This window comes from Venturia canescens, chromosome 11 (assembly GCF_019457755.1).
Source record: "Venturia canescens isolate UGA chromosome 11, ASM1945775v1, whole genome shotgun sequence".
NCBI classification, from domain to species: Eukaryota; Metazoa; Arthropoda; class Insecta; order Hymenoptera; family Ichneumonidae; genus Venturia; species Venturia canescens.
Window position 1 is genome coordinate 9,404,323 of NC_057431.1, and position 24,568 is coordinate 9,428,890.

A 24,568-nucleotide genomic window follows, 5' to 3' on the forward strand; every position below is an offset into this window, starting at 1 on the left:
TTGAAAGTAAAGAAAAATAAAATATCAAAAGAAGTGACAGTTTTATTCGTCAATCTCCTCCTTAATAACTGCGGTTTTACGTTGAGAACGTCTACCCTCCTCAACCCGTAGACACCACACTCCCTTTTTGGTCACACACTCACCACAATGTTGCAAATTTGCACTTTGACTTTTCAAAGCTTTTTATTTCATCCGTGAACGTATGGAATGAATCTTGCAACGAGACTTTTTAGGGGTAACAATTTCTTAGTAATCGATTACAATAACTAAAAAAATTGAAAAATCGAGTTTTATGATTTTATGATTCTAGGCACTTGAAATTTTCGTGGGTGCAAATTTGCACCAGTGTCGTGTCTACGAGATTAAAGACGATGGATTATTCGTGAGTAGACGTAGAGTTGTTATGAATTTCGGAGTTAAGATTTAAGAAGCAGAGTTGTATTCGAGTAGAGGCGTAAACAGGGTAGTTATTATTCTGCCGCAGAGAAAAAACATTTTTTACCTTTTTCGAATCCTCTCAGTGCGAGGAAAATTGAGCTCGTAGCAGAGCGTTGGGGCGAGAATGAAGTAGTAAAGATCCCCGAGTCTGAGATTGTCCGGATATTGGACCAAGCTGCTGATCGTACCCTCTTTATCGTGGTGTTGCTCGTCATCGTAGTTCTCCCCGTTTTTGTGTTGGACGTTTGATGCTGTTAACAGATCCATTTGTATACTATGAGTTTCTCGTTGATGAGATAAATTATGAGAAATGATATTTGAATGGGTTTGCTGGGGTGGAAGTAGCAGGCTTGGCAGCAGCTTTCGTTCGAAGAATTTTTATTTCGTAATTCGATGATAGGGTCGAACGAGCTCTGTGTAAATACTTGGGGCTTGTACGAAAAGCAGGATTTTTGTCACGTGTAAATAAACGTTGAAGGGTTGAATTTTAAAGTCGAGGCTTGTGACTTTAGAGCTGAAATATAGAGGGAGTCTCGAATCTACCGCCTTAAAGTACACACACGAATACACGTAGAAAAAAGGGCGAGAGAGAGAGAGAAAGCAAGAGGGGTGAGTGGAATCTGGAGGGAGTTTGAGGGAAAGAGAGAAAAGGGGCAGTGATGGCGGGTGGGCGGGGGGGAGGGGGGGGGGTGGAAAGAGAAGAGGGTTTAGGGAGGATGTGATCGGTAGAGAAAACGGAAAGTGCGAGAACACCGAGATCTACACTCGGATATCTTGCTCTCCTCGTAGGTCTGATAAAGCTTGTGCCTGGAAAGCTTTCCAGCGCCAAGGGTTACTGATAGAATTCCTTCAATTATCCAAATCCGATAGATAATCCAATCTGGAATTCAAATAAGCCCTGGCTTCGTGTGCCGGCTGTGCCTCACGCGAATCTCTCCTGCTTTCCCGCACTGTCTCATCTCGTGCTCCATCTCACATTCTCCATTTCTATTTTATCCTTGTCCCCGAGCTTGTTCGCTATCTTGCCCTGCGATTTTCCTTTTCCTTGCTTGCCATTCGAAGGCCTCTCGATATACACACGTTTCGATCGGATCGTCGGGCGCGATCTCGATCCTGATTCAAGTTCCGCTCGAACTAAGTTTCACCCTCCATCGCTGCGTGCTTAAATACACACATTCACGTTCGTTTCCGTTCGCGGATACAGCTCTGTGCAAAAGTTATGGTGGGAAAAGGCAGAGGATGCGAAACCGAGGAGAAAAGTCCTTGGAATTATTCCTCTGCGATGCATCGTTCCGGAGATATTCAATGATCGGTGACGAGCCAATGAGGATACTGCGATAAGGCGCGGGGGCGTGGCCCACGAAGGGCAGGGCATTGGTCGCCGCTTAATTGTTGAATATTCTATGAACGGTTCGTCCTAGACGAAAATAACTAAGGACTTTTTTATTCAGAAACTCTAGATTTATCCACCTGCCAAACCCGCGATCCCACTTTTACCAAGTCTGTGGATTTTTGGCCTGTTTTTATCGTTTTTCAGCTCCGTCTAAAAGTTAGGGTGGGAAGAGGTAGAAGATGCGAAACCGAGGAGAAAAGTCCTCGGAATTATTCCTCTGTGATGCACCGTTCCGGAGATACTCAATGATTAGTTACGAGCCAATGAGAATACTGCGATAAGGCGTGGAGGCGTGGCCCGCGAAGCGCAGGACATTGGTCGCCGCTTAATTGTTGAATATCTCACGAACGGTTCGTCCTAGGCGGAAGTGACTGAGGACTTTTTTGTTCAGAAACTTCAGATTTATCTACCTGCCGGACTCACTTTTGCCAAGTCTGTGGATTCTTGGCCTGTTTTTATCGTTTTTCGAGCTTGCAAAAGGGGAGGGAAGAATCGCGAGAATAGTGGGGTTGAACAACCGGATACACGGTATACTTTCGAAATAAGGACGTTTGAACGACATTGGGAAAGGCCACGAATATGTACGACGCCTCCCGACCTCTTTTCCCACCGTCTAATCGTCTCTTCACCCCTCCCCATCCCATGTCTACATTCAGCAAAATGCCAAAGTCCTTATCCTCGAGCTTTATAGACGGGTCGCTTCTCTTTTACCGCTCGTATCCCGTAACGAGTGCAAAGAATTTCACAAAATGAAATTCCACGTGTTTTATTTATCACGCATTTGCTCGTTGTCTCTTCGCTCGCTCCTCGACACTTGTACGTTCGATATCGTTGTGCAATTGCTTTAAGGGCTTTCCACCGAAGCGCGGTGAGCAGCTCTTGTTGCTCCGTGACGTTCCTACGGCCGAGAACTGACCTACTTGTAACTTTAAGGTGGTGGAAATGAATGAAATGTCAGATTGCAGCTGAATTATTGTTAAGCTCTCAAAGGACTGTTTGATATTATCAAAATTAGGCCATTCCTTGTCGGTTAATAAATAACTAGACGGAGATTTCGAAAGACTTCCTATTCTGGGGGATGAAAAAGAAGGTGTTTTTACAGCTGAAGGATTCCTTAGGACCTCGATAATCAGATTGGAAGACGATACTCCCCGAGGCTGACTTCAGTACGCGTGCATGACATCGTGATTATTTTCATTCGACGACATGAACCAAAGGTCATTGGAGCGTCAAGCGAATCTTTGCCAACTATTTTATGGACGAGATTACAAGAGCGAAGAGAAGAGCCGGAGAACGAAAGGAAGCTCTGCGAGTCTGTCGTGGAATAACGAGAAAAAAAAACGAGCTTTCGGAGAGTAATGTTTAAATCAGCATAGATTGAACGAGGAAAAGTTAATCGCATTACGATAAGGAAAGAGGAAGTCGATGTCGTTCGAGAAACGGATAAAAAATGTATGCGAAGCGCGCGCGCTCGCGGGCTCACCGAAAGGGAAGAACGCTCGGAAGTGGTTCGCATTGTTGATGAGCCACTTTATTGCCTTTTCCCAATGGCGTTGTTAACGTTCACCGGAAAACTAGAGACACCGATAGCGAAATAAAGCCCCGAGAAGGAGACAGGGAGCTTCACGCTATTTGACATCCATACAAACCTCCCAGACACCAGGACATCACTTTTTTTATCTTTTCCTACCAGAGAACAATTGTTGAATGCTGTGAACAACGTTACAGGTTCTCTCAAAAGTAAGGAAGCTCCTTCCATGATAGCAACGTTTGATTTTAGTGCACAAACCACTTTTTTTTGTCTTCAGTATTTTAATTTTTTTGATCGATACAAAAAAATATTTTTTGCATTTTCAATTTAACAGAGTCTTGGCGAATTTAAGGCGCCTTTTTATTGAAAAATTTAAATAAAATCAAAAATTCATTCATGGCCTTACATACGTCCAAAATTTTCAGAAAATCGATTTTTTTTTGTTTACTGATTATTAGTCTGTATAGTTTTAGGCGTATTTCTGTGAAAGTCGATCATAAAAATTCCCTATATATCGAAAGTTATTATAGAAAATGTAACTGCCCAACGAAAGGGGCTGAAGCACACTTCACTGAGTGAGAGAAAAAATTATTGAATTTTAGAACATGTATTTATTTATTAAATCAAAGTATTGTTTCGATTATTTATTTGTTGTACCAAGACAATCACTGTTGATTTGAAAACATATTTTCATGGATCTATTACTTCATTATATTAAACTCTTATTTAATAGTATCAATTAGATGGATGATAAATTTGATTGAATTTTTATTGATTGGATTAATTACATTTATCGCATCAAAAACATTAGATTATTTGAATCTACAAAATGACTTCAATACGAAATTGCTTTTTTCGAAAAAATTATTTTCTTGCAATGAATTCATCATTATTTTATTTCTAAAAATATTTCTATTAAAATAATTAATCTAATTGTTACTATTAAATAAGAGTTTAAAATAATGAATAAAATAAAATTTTTAATTTGCCATTCAATTTCTGTTTTAATTGTATTTATAGTTTATTTTTAGTGAAGTTTATTACTATTTTCGTAAGTTCAGTCGATCCATCGATCAAATAAACTTATTCTTGCATGCATTTTGTTTTCGTAAGCACGATTTTTTCGAGTTATCGTTAACTGACCGAAACTGGGTGTTCAATCATAACTTGTACGAGGATGAACTCATTAACCGAAACGTACAAGAGAAGAATAATTTTTTAAACGCTTTCATACGAGTTGGGAATAGAAATTCAATTAACGAACTGTAAAAAACTAGATAAAAAAAAGTACTTTCGAAAATAAATAAATGGAAGAAGTAGATTGAAAGAGACGTGTGAGAGGCCAAAGGAGGAGGATCAAATAATTGTAGCATCATCAACGTAGATTTTCATGGAAAATCGATCATAAAATCCTGAAAATATATCCCCCCCCCCCCCCTCGCCGACCTTCATTGATACACTTTTTCACATTTTTCCACATTATACTTTGGAAATCTCCTTCAATGGTTTGTTAAATAATGTTGAATCATAAAAAACAAGAATTTAAGGTACTCCTCGTAAAAATTTGAGGTCGCATTTCGCAAAAAGTCATCAAATAATGGGGCTTCGATTAAAATTCATGTGGCCAAAGTTTTTATCGTGTTATTGGAAATGAATTCTGATAATAAAAATGATGTAAACAGGAAGCAATGAGATTAAAAAGTAGAAAAGGAAAAAAACCTCGTCCAATTATTTTCCATTAGCGATCTTTTCCCGGATTGTATTGAATTTCTTAATGACCGATTAACGATGAGATTTCAATTGCAACGAAGTTCAGGCTCTGAAATAACTTTTATTATTTTTCTCTTGAAACGGTGAGGAGAATTGGAGAAAGTTAAAACTGATAGCGACGAGTTGGCCGGCTGTGGTAGGATCTGGGATCCGGATCGTCGCTTCGTGGGTTAATTCGAACTCGTGTGTGATAATTTTGTATGCAATACCGAAGGAAATGAACGGAAATAGTGAGTGCAGTATTATCTTGATGAAAATAATGGAAATCTTGGCCTTTAAGGGCTGGAAGAATCGAAACGTCACAAGATTCACAAAATTTAATTCGTTCAGGGGTTCTTACAGGGGGGATACTCGATCGTGAAACAGTCGGAGGAAAAGGCTCGTAGCAGGAGTTAGGAGAGTGAAATTAGGCCAGTTTCGATAGTACGCAGCGAGTTGGGACTCGCGCGCAGCGACGAAGGTAACAATTCTCGTGTTTCTTGTGTGCTGCTAGTTGCGGCGGAGCCGAAGAATTGGCGCACTTTGTCGAGTCGTACAGAAGAATTTAGAGACTCTCGGGAATTGCTGCGATGAAAATTGCCGACGGTCGTTTCCGAAGAAAGCTCGAGGCCGTGTTGCGGCTGAGTTAATTTGTGAGATTTTCTCTCTTCGTTTCTCGAGGCTCTTACACACGGGACAGCCAATGGAACGAGAACTTTGCGCGCTTCTCCTACGTTTTTTTCTTTCTTAAACTCTGGCTTTTTGTCCTCTACGAGTTACACAGAAACGTGGACACATTAACACACTCACCGGGGAACAGGAGCGAGAAGCGTCGTAGCTCAGGAGAACCGCAGCCACACAATGCTTATTCTCTTTTCTCTTCCCTTTTTTTATCTTCTCGTTTCGTTCATTTGCAGCACTTCCAAGAACCTTCTCCATTGGAAATATATGAAGCCAACTGGGAAAAGAGAGGCCAGAGGCTAAGCACCTCCGGCACACACACACACACACACACACGCTTGCCACCTCCCGTTCTCGACACCTCGATCTCTCGCTTTTACGAAAGATGAAATTACTCAGGGTCGTCAGCCTCTACGAGCAGCCCTCGGGGGTGTCATTGAAAAAAGGAAAAATTATGTTTTGCTCGTGCACACGCAGACATAACCTTGCCAGGGAACGATAGAGCGAGGGGCTGATGTGTTAAAAGGGTGAATCAACTGAGAGATTTGCCTCCGTCGCTAGAGTCGCGAATTTTTTCTTTGCCTGGTGCGAAATATTTGAGAATTTCAACTGTGGGCTTCGGGAGCTTCGAGATTATGGAATTATGAAGAGAAAAGTCCTTTGGCATTTTTTCGTAGGACCAACTGGTGAGGAAATACCGATGAATTCGTTGCAGCCAATGCGCGGAGTGCAGGGCGGAGCCTACACTGACCCGCCCACTTCGTATCAACGCAGCGGATTGGTCTTCGCTGTATACTCGAATATTTTCCGGACGGTGCGTCGGAGAGAAAAATTTCTAAGGACTTTTGTCTTCGGAATCGACTCATCTAGCCGGATGCGAGTAGAGATCGATCGAATTTCGTGTCCTTTCACGGATTTTTGAGCGAATAGCAAAAAAAATGTATAAAATACGATTTCTAAGGGCTTCTGGGCACAGCCTGGGCACATGGAAAAATCAGCTCGGTCTCTTTCTATCTACCTGTTTGCTCGTGCACTCGAGTCCATCCGAAGCATTCAGCAAACGTTCCTAGAGGAACGAAACAAACACTCGTAAAAAAGCTGCTTCGAAGAGGTCACAGTGTCGCCGGGGCTTTGATTTTTTGCACTCTTCACGCTTCAGGCGAAAAAACGAAAACGTTGAAGCGAGCATTTTGATCCGAAAGCTGTTGGTAGTGAGAGAAATACGTTTTATGAGAAAACTCATCAATTATTAAGCCTACGAAATTATTCATTTGACCCAGTTTAAAGTCCCAGAAAAAAGTGGCATTTCGTAAGGGCTTTTCGAGAGCTCTGTCCCGGCGACTTACATCCTCCAATTCTCTCTCCCCCAGGGGTTCGCTTCTTAACAGCACGCAACGCAAGCAAAAGCACGTTAAGTCCATGATAAAACGGAAGCGTACTTGCACACTATACACGTTGAGAATAGGGCGCTGCCGTAACCGCGAGGTAAGTAGAAATGGCCTGTCGGCTTTTAGAACGAAACAGGGGAATAAAGGGAACAAGGAACTGGCTGATGGTGCAATGTACAATACAATCCGCCTCCTTCTCCTCGTCCTCGTCCTCCCCGCCCCTCCCCTCCCACCGCACCCCGGTATGAGTTAGAGCGGTACCGAATGAATGTGTGTAGATCTACGAGACGTTTTCAGAAGCTCATCGGACAGTAGAACGACGTCGAGGCACGCGACGTCAACCTAAAAACGAGACGCGAAGATGAAGGATGAGGTAAGAAAACCCAGCAGGAATGAGCCAAGGAAATATCGCTGGAGTCTTATGACCCTCCGAGCCTGTTTGCATTGGAACTTCCGTAAATTTATATTCACTCATTCTATAGGTTTTTGCAAAAAAAGTCAAAAACTGAAAATTGTGCATCGATGAAATGAAAATATTGATATTTTTTGTTTTTTTTTTGTTTTTTTCTTTAAATTCATTCTTTTTCGGGAATCATTCAGTATCGAAAAATCGTTTGTCAAAAATTTTATCGATATCCTAAGAATCGAAAAGATTGCACGAGCCAAGTGAGATTTTTTGAGCTCCTCATTTTAGCTTGTGTCTTGAAACAGCCTGTACGGGGGTATGAATAATCTTGTTCCTTTTGACTGCCAGTTGTGGGATCGAAACACGAGGCAGACGTTTCGTGCCTCGTGGAATCGTCGTACCGGAATATATTGCGATTGCAGATGTTAAGTGAGTTTCAAACGAAAAGCAATAAAAACACAAAAAAAAAGGATAAACAGCAACAAATAAGACTTTGACGAGCAGCGGCGGATAAAGCGAGGGACAGAAGCAGTACGAGGAAGACGTAAAAAGCCAAACACGAGTCCAGGAAGGCATTAATTATGGACGACGAAATTGAAAAACTTGCGTGTCCCTCGGTTGGGTATCCGAAAATTGTTGGACGTTGGAAATTTCGTAAACCGAAGTTTCAAAGTGAAGCTTTTATAGAAATAATGAGTTTATCGATAATGGCATTAACCAGGTTTCTGCTTCTGATGTAACCCACGTCGATGGGTTCGATCGGAATGACAAAGTGACACGAGATCGCAGCGCTATTTTCCAATATTTTTTTGTGTGTCCACTGCTCCGTGTCAATTAATCGAATGAGTCGCACGGTTCATCGGGGATTACTACAAGAAATAAATCACATTGCTGTAAATACAGAACAAACGAAATTGTCAGGAAGCTAATATTGGATAAGGTACCAGGGCAAAAGGTAATCGGACGCAAGGGTAACAACTGGTCCACCTGCGGAAGGAGACGGTGCACGAGATCGACCAGGAGTTTATTGGGAAAAGGCCGATCGTAATTTGACTTTGCAAGGCAGCTTGAATAATCGATAACGAAACCTGGTGTACCGTCGACGGAAATAGAGCTGGGGCAGAACGGGAGCTTAAATTGGGTGGAAATTATTCCCCCGACCATGCTCTGGGTTCTTCTTCGTGCATGTTCTCTCTCTCTCTCGCTCTCATCTTTTTATATTTATATATGGAAAGATCCACCATGCATCGACGTTGGATGTGCCGGTTGATAATGCACGTTTTTCTAAATATCGAGTCGAAACTACGCGGGATCGCTGGGTCTTGAAATTATAAAGATAAAAGTCTTCGAGTGTTCTGCTCTCCGATGCATTGTTCCCAAGATATTGAATAATTCAAGCCCAGCCAATCCGAGCGCCGGAATAGGGACGCGCTGCGTCCCCCACTCCGCGCTCGCTCCGGATCGCCGCTGATAGGCCTACAGAATTTTATGATCCACTCGTTCCGACCCGAATGTATTCTGAATTTTTTTCAATGAGAACCAAACGATAACAATTACGACTATTTGAAGATGATCGATCCTGTTATATTCCTTTGACGGACCTAAACGCTCTACAAATAATTGATTTTCATTTACGACTGCATAAAAGTACATGCGAATGGACTAGAAAAATTCAAAGCCACCTTTCCGAACGTTTATTATAGAATATCAATTCTGCATAACGTAATATTTCCAGACTAAAAAAATGTCGTCCATCAAATAAACAATGAACGGAAATATTGTGAACTTTTTCTGATTTTGTTGAAAATACTTTAGCATTTGGCATTTTTTTAAATTATAGTAAAATTCATCATTTTTTAATACAAACAGATTTTGACTGAAGAAAAAAATCTTTTTCTGAGCATAACTGGTGAAAAAATGTGAATAATTAGTAAAAATGAAAGACCTTAAGGGAGTAAGAGACGTATTTTCATTTGCTGAAGTGTTTTTCAGGTTCATGCAAAAGGATACACTCAAATTAGGAATATTTACGTTCGTTTGTACTTACATAAAAGATTATTGTACGACATCGATTGCCTTCGCATTCGGCCCTGGGATGTTGAGCTTCTTTTGTTGGCGATGCGGCACCACATGTTCACCTGCACGTACGACCACAGCTTCAGAAAAAGAATGGCGTAGAGCATGCATACGTACATCGCACCAACTGCAACGTATGAAGCGAGAGAGTACGTGAGTCGATATAGCCTTAAGATAAATATACATATGCAGGGTGTTTCACTGGTAAAAATTGGAAGGACGAAGGGATAACTTGTTTGAGAATTCAGCAGTGAAACATCGGCATAAATCTACGGGACACCCGCTATATATTTCACATGCAGTACCATACCACGTAAATATGCACCCTACGTACACACATGTGTACATATTTATTGGCTTCGGGGAAAGACTTGCTGGGCGACAAAAGCTCGAGCCATGCGTCATGCAAATTGTTACTTGGAAAGTTCCACGAACGAGTCTCCTGCACTGGTACCCATGAAAAAAAGCAATACGTTTTATTTTTCAAGTTTAAAATGAAGTCCACGTGCGAAAAGAGTATGTTGGCTGCGTGACGAATCAAGAAATCTAATTTGTATGTGATCCGAATGACAGGAAAGGAGTAATCATGAAAAGTTCGTAAATTCATGCTTCCAACCCCTTAAATTCTCAGAATGCGAACTTCAAGCTTGAAGCACATGTGGGCCATTGAATTCTGAAGGGAAAAGTCCTTTTGCACTTTTTTCTACGAAGCACTGCTTCGGAGGTATTGAGTAATTAGTAGCAGCCAATCAAGCGAAGGCGAACGCTTAGCTCGGAGTGGGGGAGTCGCATCGGATTGGCTGTTACTGATTGTCTGATATCTCGAAAACGCTCAACCTGAAGAAAAAATGGAAGAGAACTTTTTTCATCAGATTTGTATGGTCTGTCAATATTTCCTGGTTCGGAGCGTGACATTCGCAACTTCCGTGTACACGGGTGCTTATAAATGCAGCAAACGCAGCGATTACGTCGAGTACTTCGGAGTGAAAAAACAGCGTCGAAAAAGAGCCGCTTGAGAGTGCTTTATTCATACAAATAGTCGCGAAACTATATGGTGTCATGTTCATGGATTCGTGTGACCACGGAAATGTGGTCTAATTGCGCAATGTCGTGCGACGACGCAAAAGCAAATGCAACAAGGCAAAGCCAACTTGGACAAATCTATCCCGAAGCTGCTCTCTCTCTCTCTCTCTCTCTCTCTCTCTCTTGGAATTGTGAATGTGTCAGGTTTTATCTCGAGCAATCGGCGAAAAACAAAGTAGGATTACAGAGACTCGTGCAAACCTCTGATGTTTTTATCCACTTGTGGCACAAGTCACGACCCCGAGATATTACAAATAGCTGGCATTTTCCAAGTTAAAATCACCACCGACCTTTTGAAAGCGTGCTCAACTTTCATGTCGTACAAATTTACAAAACGTTCGAGCATTTACTTGCAATTATTAAGTAGCGTTGAAATAAAAAATTTACGAATGTTTCTCCAAATTTATCTTTTCATACGTTCATTTATATCGCAGGCAGTCCTTCTAATTTCTTTATGCAATTTGAGGTGAGGACCGACATACGGTCAAACTGTCGGATAATGTTATTCCTGTAGCCTGACATTTATTTCACAGTTTTTTCGAGCCCTCTTTCCAGCTTCGTAAGAAACCTCTATTTGCTTTTACGCTTTTTTTATCAACAAAACAGAGAAGCGAGTGAATACAGTCTGCGTCAGAATTCGTCCAAAATCGTGACGGATCCGTGGATCATGAATTTTGAAAAAATTCATTTTTGAACCCTTCTCTAGCGCCCAGAGCCTCGAAAATGTTCGCTAATCGGTAGCAACCAATCCGCAACGAGTTGAGGGGCGTGGCCAAGTTTCCCCACCCAGCACCCCTTCTCCACACTCCACCGGATTGGTCCTCGCTGGTCAATCGATATCTCGTCAACGGTGGGTCGTGGAATAAAATTTCTACTGACTTTTGTCTTCAGAATTGAACGATCTATAGACTGAGAAAGGCTCCGATGACTTTTGAGACTTTCTGTATACTATTGTATCATCCTGTACCGGATCGCACTCTTTTTCCACGATATCAGACTGCGACGATCGCAAACTATATTACGCTGTGGGGTGGCAGGCAGAAGGGTGGATGACAATGCTCTTCATACCTGGAACATCAATTTCAACGCTCTCCCGAGCAGATTTTCTTTTCTTACTTCCATCTGCTCACTACTCGACGAAGGCCCCTCCCTCTTCGGTTTCTCTTCTCTCACAACATTGATGGATTTTTCGATCGAGATATCGCTCAAGAAAATTGAAAACAGTATAAATTCTATGGGACACTTTATATTCTTTGAAAAAAAATGCTCATCGTTGATGTAGGTTTACGCTTTTTATTGATTATTATTTTTCTATTTTCAATGTTTACTCTCAAAACTCGAGACTTTCAGATTCTACTTTACCAGCCTATAATCCTCGTTGGTTTTATGATAAAAAAATAATATCCACCACAGCCAGGAAAGCTTGAAGCTCGAATAAAAATATATTTGAGAATTAATTTATCATTTAAAACCCCACCACAGACGTACGCTCGTGACTGACAGTAAGGTAATTCCTAATTCATGAAACCACAAACGGCGCAAATATGAGAATATAAATTTATTTCCTTATTTTATTGCATTCGAACCTTCGTTAGTTACATTCATATCCGACTGATGCATGTCAACTAACCTGTCTCAATTACGACCCCGTATTTCTGAGAACCGAATTAATTTGAAATGCGATTTATTTTCGACCGGGCTCATAAGCGAGGAAAAATAATAAACATTCGGTTCGAATGGAGGTACTGAAAGTACTTCGAATAGCGAGAATATCCATGAAACAATTTCCAAATTCTTGCAGTCGAAGAATAATTATAATTTCGAAGGAATAGTCAGAAGATATAATTAGAAAATAAGTGGATTCGGATTTCGAGGTTATACATTTTCAGTCGTTTGAATTTCAAGGTATTTTATCCCAGCTTTGTACAAACATCAGGAATCCGGATAATTTTGATAATTCTACGATTAAAGATGAAGAGATTCCAAAAACATGGAGCGCTAATTCGCGTGGAGTGGGCGTGACGACGATCCAACAAAACGTTCCCAAAGAGGGTGGCTCTAGAGACTAGAATCTCGCTTTGGTCGCGTGCTCGACACTGTGTCACGTGACAGTTGAATGGTTTGCTAGCCTTAAGCGGTTCCGAGTTCCACTGGACTCTTGCCTAAGCTCTAACAGCCTCCGTCATAGAAATCTCGAGTACGATGCACGGAAAACGGATGTTGCACGTTGGGGATTCGGTTAGTCTCTAAATCAAGTTTTTCAACCACAAGAATTAAGGTAGTCATGCCCGAAGGATCGTATTTTACGGGTGTCTAAATTGGATCGATTTTTACTCCCTGATTAAACATACAATCACTTTAAATTAATGTCAGAGTTATTAATTCGCAATTGTGAATAATTTTGAACTGAACCCCAAATTTTATTCGTTCCTGGCCAAAATACTATAGTTTTTCGTGTAAAAAATCACATTGGAGAGCGCAAAGGGAAACACAACAAGAAATGGATAAAGAAAAAATTATTAATAAAAAAAACAGAAGACTATGACAGGAATGGGCCAAACCATGAAGAAACAAAATGCCGAAATGAACAAACGTGTATTGTTCATTGTTATTGTGTACTTTTTCGTGAAATTCGTAAGAAGCGTTTATTTGTTATATGGAAAGGTAACCACGTTTGTCTCAATAACGAATAAGACGAGCCCTTTAAAATTTGGTATGCGTGTCAGTCGACTGCCTGTTTAAACTCTGTATAAATTTCAAGACTTTCTTAAGAAAATCGTTTCGTGCGTGAACTACCTTAAGGAGAATGCGAAAAAAATATTTTTTTCCATTGTAACAGTGTTATTTCAAGCAGATTTCAATAAATGATGGTATTAAATAAATTTTTTTCAAATTCATTTCGCGATGTTTCATTTTTATAAAATTTATTCCGATAGAAAGTTGGAAAAACTGAAATCATTTATTGTTGTTGGGTATTATGACAATTTCCGAAGGTTACATCTGCGGCGAGTGATAAGAAAATATGAGAGAGAAAAGGCATCGCGTGAACAGACAGAGCGAGCCCTGATGTAATGCTTGTTTCATTATTATTCCGGGAAGTGAAGAGCACAACGCCGTTCAAATGGCCCTCTTAACCGGCGTGATCCAATGCTGCCATTTATTTCGAGTCTCCTTGCAAAACAGCGATAAAAGTATAATGCCCTAGTGGAAAGAAGCGGCTTTGTGTACAGGCCGAGCCAAAAGTTGTCTTTTAGATTCGGCAGTTAGTTTAGGCGTGTAATTCTGAAGAGAAAAGTCCTATGCCATTTATTTTTCTGATTTACCGTTCTCGAGATATGAAAGAATAAGGGATGAGCCAATCCGGCACGGCGGGAACAGGATGCCGCGGAGTGGGAGAGTCGCAGCGGATTGGCTGTCGTCAGTTTGTTGATATCTTTTGAACGGTGCGTCGTAGACGAAAACGGTTGAGGACTTTTCTTCTCAGAATTGTCCATTCTATTCGTTGAAAAGCTTTACTGATGAGTTTTTTCAGATTTTTTGTAATTCTTGAGACAAACAACGCATGATATGAAAATTCGTCAAAGAGTGGAGACAAAAGGCTTCAATGTCCGTGCAGTGGGGGAGGGAAATACAAATATAAAGAGCGATACTTCGTAGGGAAAGCAAAGAATGGTAAAACACGTATGAACAGCCTCCGTAAATAATACTTCCGTGAGGAATTCAAGCCCTTGCTTCCTCATAGTGGGACAATTCAACAGCAAAGTTTTTCACGAGGGTAGTGAGTTTTCGGGGCAATCCTGGCACCGTTTCCAGCTGGCACTGTGGTGTAATCACCGCGGATCCCCGTTATAACCGCGCTCCTTCCTCGTAAGCCATGCCATCGAGATTGTACATAAAACCCGGATTTCGCAACGGCGATTCTTCCGACTTTTCGTGTCCCCGTTTTTTGGCAGGAGACGACACACACATCATTCGTACGGATGATTCTCCGCGTCGAGAAACTCTTTTCCTCCTCCATTCGAACGTGGTTTTACGTTGTACTGGCCAGCAAATAAGAGGGAAAGACTCCATAAAGACGTCGAGGGTGGAAACCCCAGACAAGGATTATAATTCTTGTGGGATCTTTTCGGTGTCTCTTCAAGTGAAAGCTTTTTCCACACCGAGATCATTGAACCCCTCCTCGAGGTTACAATTTAAAATAATTCTGACCCCAGCATCGTCGAGATGTTCACTTTGTAATTAAAAAAAAAAAAAAAAAAAAAAATCTCAATTGAGTAAAATAAGTTTTTGTGGGAAATCATCGATTTTTTATGGTTTTCTCGAGAGTCAGACCCGCTTGAAGCTTTCAATGTTTCAATCGTGAATCTACGAATCGATTTTACAGAATCGTCAAGTAGTAGAAAGTTGTCAAGGAGCTAGAGGGAGTGTGGAGGAAGGAAGCGTCAAAAGCGGGGCCTCCGAAGGGATGAATACTTTCGGAGCTCATGGTTGCTCCTGGTGGGGAACCCGGGGACCTCATCCAGGTAGTGGGTTTCGGGGGCGTCTACGTCTTAACCGGCGAATTGGCGCTGCATCCTGAATTCATTGGATGTTAGAGGGTGGAGGCTTTGTGGCAGGCACGTGTGGCACGATCTCGGCGTCGGCTCTCCGCTGTAACTTAATCCCCTTGTCTAAGAACGTGGAGAGCCGCGCAAATTGTTTGCCGAGGTTTCTGAATGTTAAATCAGATTCTCCGGGTCAGCGGTAACAGTGGGAGATATTTGAGGCATCCCTGGAAGCGAATTCGCACTTGAGGGAATGGACGGATTTCGAGGGGTCGTTGTGGGGTGTGACATGTCCGGGTCGTTAGGATCGGGGTGAGCCGTGCACGCACCGAGTCTTTTATTCAATCGATTGATCCGATTAAAAGGAAACCTCGTTCGAAAGACTCTCGTCTACGTGCTGTTTCTGAGCTGTCTATCATCCACGAAGATTTATCAAACTCTGCAGCTGAAACCAGTTTCGTCTTCCTTCCTCGCAAGCTCGTAGACTTGGACAAAAAGAGAGTTGGACTCGGTCTACCTGCACGTCAACGCATCGCCTGGCATGACTCGCATGCAAATAAGCTCAGGTATAGTAATAAGTCACATTTACATACGTGTGTCACGACACAACTGGCCTCCAGGAGATCCTAACCGAGAGAGAAATCTCGTCGCATGCCCGGAGCACATAAAAGGAATGTCTGGTATAAACTAAGCCCGTGGAAACTTGATAAAAGGTGGAAAGATGAAAATGCGAGTGGAGAGAGACACAAGTCTCTTTTCCGCTGTCATGAAGCCGTTTATTCGGCTCTGGAGTTTATGCTCCTCCATATCCAGGAGTTTGTTTGCTGCCTGAATTTTTAATTGTGGTGTAGCTTTTGCATGGACTATTCGAATGACCTTCAACTTTCTTGACAACTTGAAGCCTCGAAAAATGCACTTTTGAACCCCCACCACGTGTTGCACTCTCACTCAGATTTCCCTTTGTTCTGGATTCGACGTTTGAGCTTGGAACAATGACTTCCAGCATCACGGTTACATCAATCTGGTGTAAAATCGTCTTGTAGACCGGAAGCGATGATTTTTGTGTCATCGGGACTGTCCCCGATGCACTTTTATACCCGATGCTGCACTCATGGCTTCGCGACACTTGACCTATTTCGTAAGAAGCAATTTTGTCGAGCTAATTTGTACGGAATTGTTTGGACAAAAGAACGAAAAGGAAGATCGCAGATGAAGATCGTACGTGTATTAGCTGACGAAGCCATTGGTCGCGCAAGAGCTAACGTAGAGTGTCTCGTTGAAGAGCCAGAGGAAGGTAGTACGTGGAGGAGGTGTGCTAGCTGGAACGAGCTAGTTAGCCTAACGGGCCTGGCGAGGCTCCAGACTCTTGGAGCTTGCCCAGCATCCTCTCACCGAGCTTTCCTCTCCTCGACGCATTCGTTGCATATGTAAATACATTCTTATCGTGACTTTCCTCGCTCACACTCCGTGCCGCATTCAAACCGTGTATTAAGGTACGTGGGAGCAGTACGAGGAAACATCTACACGCCTCGAAGCTTGTCGTGTATGGATAAAAATCCAGGCGGATCGCAAGACCTTCGGGGAGTACTTTTGCACCGGCTCTTTGTGCGCCTTACAATGCCAATACCGTTCAACGAGGACGTACAAGTTGGAAGGCTTCTTCTTGGAAAAGGAACAACCTTGGATACAGGCAAACTTAAAAAAAAACGTTTCCATTTGTAGAGGATCAGTTAGAGGTCTCAATTCCGAGGAGAAAAGTTATTTTGCACTTTCTTCTACGATGCACCGTTCCTGAGATATGCCGCTTTCAGTTGTGAGCCAATTGCTGCTCTCTCCCCTCTCCAGAATTCGAGCCCAGGGTGCGCTGATTGGCTGACAATAACTTTTCGATATCTCGTCAACGGTACGTCGGAGAAAAAATTGCCAAAGGACTTTTCGTCTTAGAATTTCGTGATTTAAACGCTCGAGAATTTTCGAACGACATTTTCGAAACAATGTGTAACTCCGACTCCTGTCACGCTGTGTACAAACGTGTATATCTACTTGCAGCAACGCTCTCGTTCTCACAACACTCTTCGGAGCATCTACGCGCCTTTTTCCTCTAAGCCCAACCGCTCTCGCGCGACATTTCACGCTACGATGAGTTCGTACTCGTTTGAAGTCGCGAGAATTGGCTCCTACTCTCCGGTTAGTTTTTTATGTTATTTTATTTTATGCTTCTCGTTCTTCTGGCGCAAGGAGCCGTTTTTTGCCGCCGTTCGCAGGAGAGTCTAGCCAGGAGGATTCTTTTTTTCCTGCTCCCTTTTCTCTGCTTTTTAATACCCGATGTTTTTTTTGTTGCTCCATTTGTGCATCTCAAAAGAAAAACGGGAGCCTACTCTCTCCGCTTTAAGGAGGAAATTGAAGGCGGAGACAGCCAGAATCGAGTTTTTTTCTTTGTTCTTCGCGCAAACCTACCGTCATACCGTTGCTCTTGCAGTCTCCTTCGTACAAATTTGTCTCCTTTTCTTGTCAGCATAGTACTTAAACCTCTTTTTTTTATGATTTTCCACAAGCAAAGGCAGAATGCGAGTGATGCGGTCAAAAGTTTTCAACGTAAGCGGTGTAACCTTTGGGAATAAAGGTAAATGAGATAAATGCTGGAAACGGAGACCCATCGGTCGATGTTCAAGCACAAAGATGAAGCTGTGAGGTCCCGAACAAGAGCCCGGAGTTATCTCTCGCTGCTGCGGATTAATATCCTTGTTAAAGATCGAATAACTCGGGCGCTCTCGGTTCCTTGAACATCGTATACCGAAACGCGGGGGTTAAGGTCTCGCCTGGAATTCCGGACAGCTCACCCTGGAAAAGAGAAAGCTCTCGGAAATATGTGCGAACATTATTCAGGAAGGATTTTCCACAGAAAACCCTCACACAGCTCCGACACGAAGAGCTTTCCTAGAATATGGTTACGAAGCGAGCAGCCAAAGAGAATAGCCACGAGAAAGCTTTGATGCTTTGGCACGAAAGCACGTGCAAGTGCACTCGCAACTTGAATCTAAATACAGGAAATCCTCGGTTAAATGGTCAATAGTGTAACTTTTCATCGAGAATTTATTCATTTCGTGACGAAGACGTCGAGCTTTTTTTCGACCATATGCTCTATGCAAATTCTTTAAGGGGGAATGGCCAGTGAAAATTCGCAGATTCGTTCTGCCCCAGCGCTTAGAAACGCTCTGCACTTTCATATATCGAAATTTGGTTTTGAGCTTGAGTTTACTCGATTAATTATTCAACTGGGACTCTCCTGTGGACTTAGGACTCACCAGATTTTCCAACATATTGATATATGCATTTAGGTATGAAGGGTAGGTGCGAGTATGATCCCATTTTCTCATGATCCTTAACTCGTTTCTGCGGTGAGTTGAGCTCCTTCGGACTAGAATTTCCAGAGGTCGATGACGAAACTCGTGAATGCAGTCTCGTTAGAAGATTTATGTATAGCACTGCGAACGAGAGAGCGAGAGAGAGGGACATTCCCTTTAACAGCACGGCCCTGTCTCTCGGATTTTAGTATGCTCTGTGGCACGGTTAGGTTTGTTCATAGTGGCGAAAGTTGGAGTAACAGAGGGATCAGCATGAAACGAGAATATAACATAACGTCATTGTCCTTGGAATCTGGCGGGTGGTTTAAAGAGTCCTGAAAACTCATCCAAGAAAATAATCGATCGTCGAGCGGGCACGAACAATTTATAACAGAAGGGACGAGAGAGAAACTTATCGCGAGCAGGTTAAACTTTTCTAACTAAAGCGTAAAAGTAGTGCTTGAGGGCTCGTTGAAGAAAAGTGGTTTCCTGAGTATAATAGTGCCGAAGCCTTTTACGTTCTTATCATTAATGAAGATTTATGTCACTCGCAGAAGTTCTATCGTTGCTGCTTCCGCAGTTTGTGCGATTTATAATTATTCCATTACAAAAGGAGACAAGTTCACGTCGCACGTTCATTTCGTGGGGATTGTTCTTCGCCGAAAAGCAAAATTCATCACTGCGAGCCAGAGAATCGAGCTTTTTCACACGTGATTAAAGGGAGATAAAAATTGATGGAGAAAAGGTGAGCCAAGAGCTTTGAAGAGCCGTGAAACGTAGGCGCCTCTGGCTCAGAATATGCTTCGGGAATTGGAGCGCTTCGTGAAAACCCGCACCAAAACCACAGTGATTGTGATAAGAGCAAAGTGAATGAGGGCGAGTATACACTTCGAGATCGTTTTGAGCTCTCCCTCTTTCCCCTGCGGAAAGGTTCTCACGAAAGCTCGTTCACGAGTAGGATTCTGCTAATACGGGAAATCATGAACGCTCGACCGCTAGAAAGTGGTGTATATAGATAAAGAAGAGAAGGGTCCCTACAGATGAGGCAGCCGATGAGATGGGGCAGTCAACCGTAGCTTTCTCTTCATCTGAATTGTGATTAAATTCTCGACCCCGTTGAGCAGGCAAGGCTCAGAAACAAACGACGTGAAACTTAGCCGAAGGTAGATGAGCGACGATGCAAAGAGTGTCCGGGAGTTGATGCTTCAAATTTTCAGAGCGTAAGCGTCATGAAATTCTGAAGAGAAAAGTCTTTAACGAAATTTTTCTATGGTGTACGAGTCGCGAGATATCGACGAAAATACGTGGATTGGCTGGAGCGTTATCGCGCTGCGCTAGCCACGCCCCTCGCTTCTTATCTACGCGTCCCACTGGCCATCACTTTCTCGGCTAATAACTCACGAACGATTCGTCGTAGAGGGAAACGCCTGAGGACTTTTCTCTCCAGAATTTCATTCTCCATCGTTTCTCACCCGAAGCTACAATTTTCCACGCAGCCTGTACAGGATTACGGCTACCCCATAGATACCCCATAGAGGCACGTCTACTTTCTCACTCGGCCATTCCCTTGATAATCTATATTCATGGCGATGTTACTATACGCATAACTTTTTGTTGTCCATGGGCCTTTATTCTCTACGAAAAGCTCCTCTCCAAATCCCTCTGTTTTTGCAGTTCCACGTACACACCCCAAGCTCGCTCGTTTATGTACACACGCATACACCTCTGACCTGAGCATAACATTACAGAATACAAAATACTCTGAGCACTGTTGGCTCCAGAAAAGCGAGAAAGGGCAAAAGCTTCTCTCTATTTCTTCCTCCATCGCTAGTCCGCTAGTCCGCTAGTCCGTGGTATATTCAATTTTCGAAAGCCACAGGGTCAAAATGAGTTTTACGTAATATTATCCACGGCGCATACATCCCTTCTCAAAACGTGGACCACCTACCATTGCTTTCACTTCCTCTTGACCGTGCTTGCTATGTTTACGACTCGCCCTTTTCCTCTCTATGCGGTTCGATCCCTTATGAAGATTCTGAAGTACTGCGAGTGTTTTGGGATCCAGTGATTTCACTTTTAACCACGGGAATTCGAGTGTTATCACACATAGACACACACGTAAGCCCGGATTGCAATTTACGGCGGTTTCCTCACCAGCACGGGTCTTTATGACCCAGGAGACTTTGCGGGCTCGTAACTCACGAAGGAATTCATATTTTTCGATACATTTTTTTTTAAAACAGTAGGAAAATGGCTGACTAAGTGAATGGTACAAGTCTCGATATTAAAAAACACTCTCTTTCATTGCAGTCGACTATAATCTTAAAAAATGCTCAAGTTTTTTAAATTAAGGGCATTTTCACCCTTTTTCTCGTCTCTATCAACAGAGGGGTGACAACGCAGAGTGCTCACATGCCTACAACTTCACGTATCGCTGATAATAGAGGACTTGTACGAAGCTCGCGCTTACGGTGATGTTAATAACGAAAGCTCGACTTTACATGAATACAGACAAATGAAGAAGCCACTTGACCAAACTCTTCCTCTTCCTCTCCCCCTCTCTTTCTTGTTTTCTCGCGGATGCCAACATCATTCCGACTATCATTTTAAAGCCTCGGGTATTTGAGATACGCACAGCGCGAGTCTCTCAAAAACTTTTAATTGGACTTTGAGTGTCGTCCGTCTGTTTTGTCTCGTCGATTCTCTCGTGTTTGTTCCGCACGCGTATATAGGGGCGAGGCGGGAAGGAAACTCCTCTAATTAAGAATACGCTGAAGCTTTTTGGCTGATGCGACAACAAACAACTCCGGGGTTAATGCCCATATGAAATTCTCCAGGAGAGACCCAAGTTCCGGGGGCTGAGAGCTTTCGAGAGTCTCTTTCGATGCAAAGCTCTTCACACCGCGAAACGTCGTGGCGAAGCAAAAAGGTAGCAAGTTCACTCGAGCCCCTTTTCATACGTGACGCAATTCCACTGGAAACGAAGGAATGACGTGTGTCTGTTTTGTCCGCCAGAACGAACACGCCGTCAAGAGCAACAATATGATACCCGAGTGGCCACTCGTCCCACCAGGACAAACACACTCGTCTCCCCTTTTATTGCATTTCCCACAACGAGACCCTCGCTTCGAACATACCACCCTCGCCTCTTTGACACATTCGACATTCTCCTGCTTCTTACTAACGTCCCAAACAATTATTTTCCATGAAAACTATCACTTATTTCTTGTATTATTGCCGAGAAAATATACTTTTATAACAACATCATCCGTTTCACACGATAAAACATGAGAACATAAGAAAAACATTAACACTTTTCAAAAAATTCTTACAGAGGGTTTTCTGAATGAATTTCTTCAGATTCGAACCACTCGATGCGGCCAAAATATAAATAGTGAGAAACATTAATTCAGGAAATTGTATGATTAATCCTCAAACCACACAATATTGCGAATTCAGACCAGAGAAATTTACATTACAGAAGAATATTCGGAATCACTGTTTTTAAACGAATTTTTCTCGCCAGTTTACCATCGACGATAAATTTAATTATTACAAGATGATTGGGCAGGAAATTGCACCCCGGAATCACCTACTCATGTCTGCAATTTCTACTGTATTTTCATCTTGAAAAGGAGAGCTTAAACCACGAGACTCTAATTCGCATCTGTATACGATTTAAAGGTGCTGCAGTAAGTAAACCGTTTAATAACTGATACGTTTTCATGGGATTCACGTTTGTTTTTTAATTATCGTAAAATATTCGAGATTTTGATACTAAATCACAGAAGACGACGGATTTGATTAAGAATCATTTTTGTTTGTAACTAATTGAGGTTTTAAAAAATTCATAAGAAAAATATAAATAAAAAAATATATGAATTTAAAAACGTGAATTAGCTGTGAATACGATGATAATTTTCATCTACAACGTGAAAACTAGCAAGGACTCCACGATGAACTGCTACATCCGTAAAAAAATTTGGTATCAATGTGTAGTGAACCCTCGAATGATAGTCGACAAGATCGGTCAGTGGTTTCAATAAAGAGGGTAATAAATGTTCCGGGCATTAGGGAGCGAGTTGGCATCTATGAGGGGAAAAAAGAGGGTGAGAAAATGTTATCGGAAGGATGATATCAATGTTCTTTCCTTGAAGAAACTTTGTGAGTTCGAAACAGATCTAATATTGATATGGACTTTGATATGATTATTTATTGAGTTTTTTTCACTTGTTGATTTCGTGTAGGAAGCAAATGTTAGTTTACGTGGCGTAATGTAATCATTTCGCGTCTCGTACCAGATCATTTCGAATTTAGATGAGAGAAATTTACCCAAGCTCAGGCTCGTATGCATTCTTGAATGCCATTAAATATTTAGCTGCCAACGGTCTTGGGAGAAACATGGAGAAAGAGAGACGGCGAGAGAAGGAGAGAGGCGAACTGTGCCAGTGAAACTGCGCATCGCACTGCACTACGTTACGTGTGCATTCTTCGTCATTTTCTGAAAGTTTTTTGTGCAAAAGAATAAAAAATCGAGGAGCATACTCTAAACTTTTTGTTATCCTTTCACTTTTTCTCTTTTGCTTTCCTTTCACCTCTTTCTCACTCTAGCGTTTAACGTTCGGCGCAGCGCTACTGCCCCCTTTGATGTTGAGTCACGCAGCAACTGATGAAAAACTTCTTGTCGCAGTAGCAAAAAGTGTTACAAAGGTGAAAAAATCTGATGCTGTTTCATGCGAAGTTCAACAAGGATAGAGAATAGTGAAAAAACGTTACCAGTTCGTATAATTTTGGAAAAATGATATTTTTTAGTCATTTTTTGGATTGACGAATTCGACATTGCATAGATCGCGACATTCCGAAGCGAAAAGTCCTTAGCGATTTTTCTGTACGAGCCACGGTTCTTGAGCTATCAGCCGATTAGTCACAGCCAATACGCGGTGTTAGAGATATCGTGCTCGCCACTCCCACTTCTTATCAGTGCACCGGATTGGCCACCACCTCAATTCTTGAATATCTCGGGAACGGTGCTTCGTATGGAAAAATGGTAAAGAACTAAACGCTTCGAAAATTCCTAAACCGTCGATTGCCTACAGTTTGAAAATCAATTTCCACGATTCGTTTTTCACGATAAATGAGATCGATGGGAATATACGAAGCGATATTCCTGACACTTTTAATGGAGTCTTCAACGTCGCTTTCGAATCGTTTATCCAAGTTAACGTTTTATCACGTCACAATATTTTAACTTGGAGCTCGTACTATAACTTTCAACGTTAGAAAATACTGCTCTCCCCGATCGTCCATCGACTCCGGATGTACACAACCGGATGTGACGCTGTCTTCTCAAGTATATATGCATCACAGTTGATAGGATGTCGTGTAAGAGAGGTAAGAGCAGTTTTATGTCGCGAAGCCATCATTGCAAAGCCCACTCAGAGGACATGCATGTAAAGATAGTCATAATATGGAAGTGGGTATGGGCGTGCGATAAGTTTTGCAAGGAAAAGTGCATGCGGAAAGATATAGAGCTTTAAGTAGTCTCGCAGCTCGAAGGGAACGTTCCAGCTGCCAATGCGAGGAACGAGCCGAGCTCGTACTTACATGTAAGCATATTCATTTCTGAATATACTTTGATGTTCAATAAAATTGATGTTTATCAAGAACGATTCACTGGAAGCTACCAAGTGCATTTCAATTTCATCAGCATAATGCTTAACTCGATAAACCGGAAGCTAAGACGAGCGGAGCGACGAGAATTCCGAGAAATCCGGCTGACTCAATTCACCTGAGAAAATGACGGACAGATTGATGGCTGACGATAACAGCACAAGACGTTTCGAGTTTCAGTTCTTTGTTTAACATTCACGAGATAGAGAACGAGATATCGCGAACAATGGAGATGAGAAAATAGCCAATCAAGCTTCACAACCGA

At 42.2% G+C, this 24,568-nt stretch overlaps 1 protein-coding gene across 2 annotated transcripts in view; it reads right to left on the reverse strand.

Annotated features, from left to right (window-relative positions):
- The window catches only part of mdy (midway), a 99,997-nt gene that overhangs the window by 27,480 nt on the left and 47,949 nt on the right, over nt 1-24,568 (reverse strand). For both annotated transcript variants that reach the window (XM_043432051.1, XM_043432050.1), the window contains exons 7-8: nt 9,634-9,789; nt 503-689 (exon numbers count right to left, since the gene is read on the reverse strand). In XM_043432051.1, the coding sequence (XP_043287986.1) occupies nt 503-689; nt 9,634-9,789 (343 nt within the window). The remainder of the gene's footprint in view (nt 1-502; nt 690-9,633; nt 9,790-24,568) is intronic.